Source organism: Alligator sinensis, unplaced genomic scaffold (genome assembly GCF_000455745.1).
Source record: "Alligator sinensis unplaced genomic scaffold, ASM45574v1 scaffold1352_1, whole genome shotgun sequence".
In the NCBI taxonomy this organism is placed as follows: Eukaryota; Metazoa; Chordata; order Crocodylia; family Alligatoridae; genus Alligator; species Alligator sinensis.
Genome location: NW_005843148.1, coordinates 142,263 through 143,307, shown reverse-complemented (window position 1 = coordinate 143,307; position 1,045 = coordinate 142,263). Strand labels below are relative to the sequence as shown.

At 65.3% G+C, this 1,045-nt stretch overlaps 1 protein-coding gene across 1 annotated transcript in view; it reads left to right on the top strand.

Moving 5' to 3' along the window:
- The window catches only part of BCL9L (B cell CLL/lymphoma 9 like), a 15,608-nt gene that overhangs the window by 7,225 nt on the left and 7,338 nt on the right, over nt 1–1,045 (top strand). Inside the window, 2 exon segments of the mRNA XM_025194024.1 lie at nt 1–404; nt 406–1,043. The exon segment at nt 1–404 is cut by the window's left edge and continues 22 nt beyond it. Coding sequence (XP_025049809.1) covers nt 1–404; nt 406–1,043 — 1,042 coding nt within the window.

Sequence of the window (1,045 nt, the reverse complement as noted above, 5' to 3'; positions counted from 1 at the left end):
GCCCTGCCCCAGGAAGGGGCTGGAGATGACCTGCGGAGAGACCTGACTCCCAACTCTGTGGGGAACAGCAGCAGTAGCAACCAGTCCGGAAGCAACCACCCCAACACGCCCACAGCCACTGCCACTGCCATGCAGCCCGGGCTGGGGGACTCATCCAACACCTCCACCTCCACCTTGCTGGGGGATGGCCCTGGGCCTGGCCCTGGCCCTGGCTCTGGCTCTGGCCCTGGCCCTGGCACAGCTGGGAACGGGCAGGCAGGGCTGGGCCCCAGGAACCCCCTGAACTCAGAGGGCCTCTCCAAGGAGCAGCTGGAGCACCGGGAGCGCTCCCTGCAGACTCTACGGGACATTGAGCGCATGTTCCTGCGCAGTGGGGAGGCTGAGCCCTTCCTGAAGTCCAACCAACCCCCCCCCCCACCCACAGCCCCCCCCTGCCCAGCCCCCCGCACCACCCACTGCCATGAAGAAATATGAAGAGCCCCTGCAGTCCATGATCTCCCAGACGCAGAGCCTAGGGGGGCCCAGCCTGGAGCACGAGGTCCCCCACCACCCGGGCTCTGACATGGGCCAGCAGATGAACATGATGATGCAGCGCCTGAACCAGGATAACCTGACCCCAGAGCAGGTGGCCTGGAGGAAGCTGCAGGAGGAGTACTACGAGGAGAAGCGGCGGAAGGAAGAGCAGATTAGCATCCATGGCCGGCCCATGCAGGAGATGATGATCCCTCAGTCCATGAGTGGCATGATCATGCGAGGCCCGCCACCACCCTACCACAGCAAGCCTGGGGAGCAGTGGCCACCGGGCATGGGCAGCCAGCTGCGAGGGCCCATTGATGTCCAGGACCCCATGCCGCTGAGGGGAGGCCCCTTCCCAGGCCCACGGTTCCCTGGAAGTCAGATGCAGCGGGTCCCTGGCTTTGGGGCAATGCAGAACATGCCCATGGATGCGCTCGGGCCCATGAATGCCATGCAGCGGCCAGTCAGACCCGGCATGGGGTGGGGTGATGACATGCCTCCCATCGGAGGCCCTGGGAACTTTCCACAA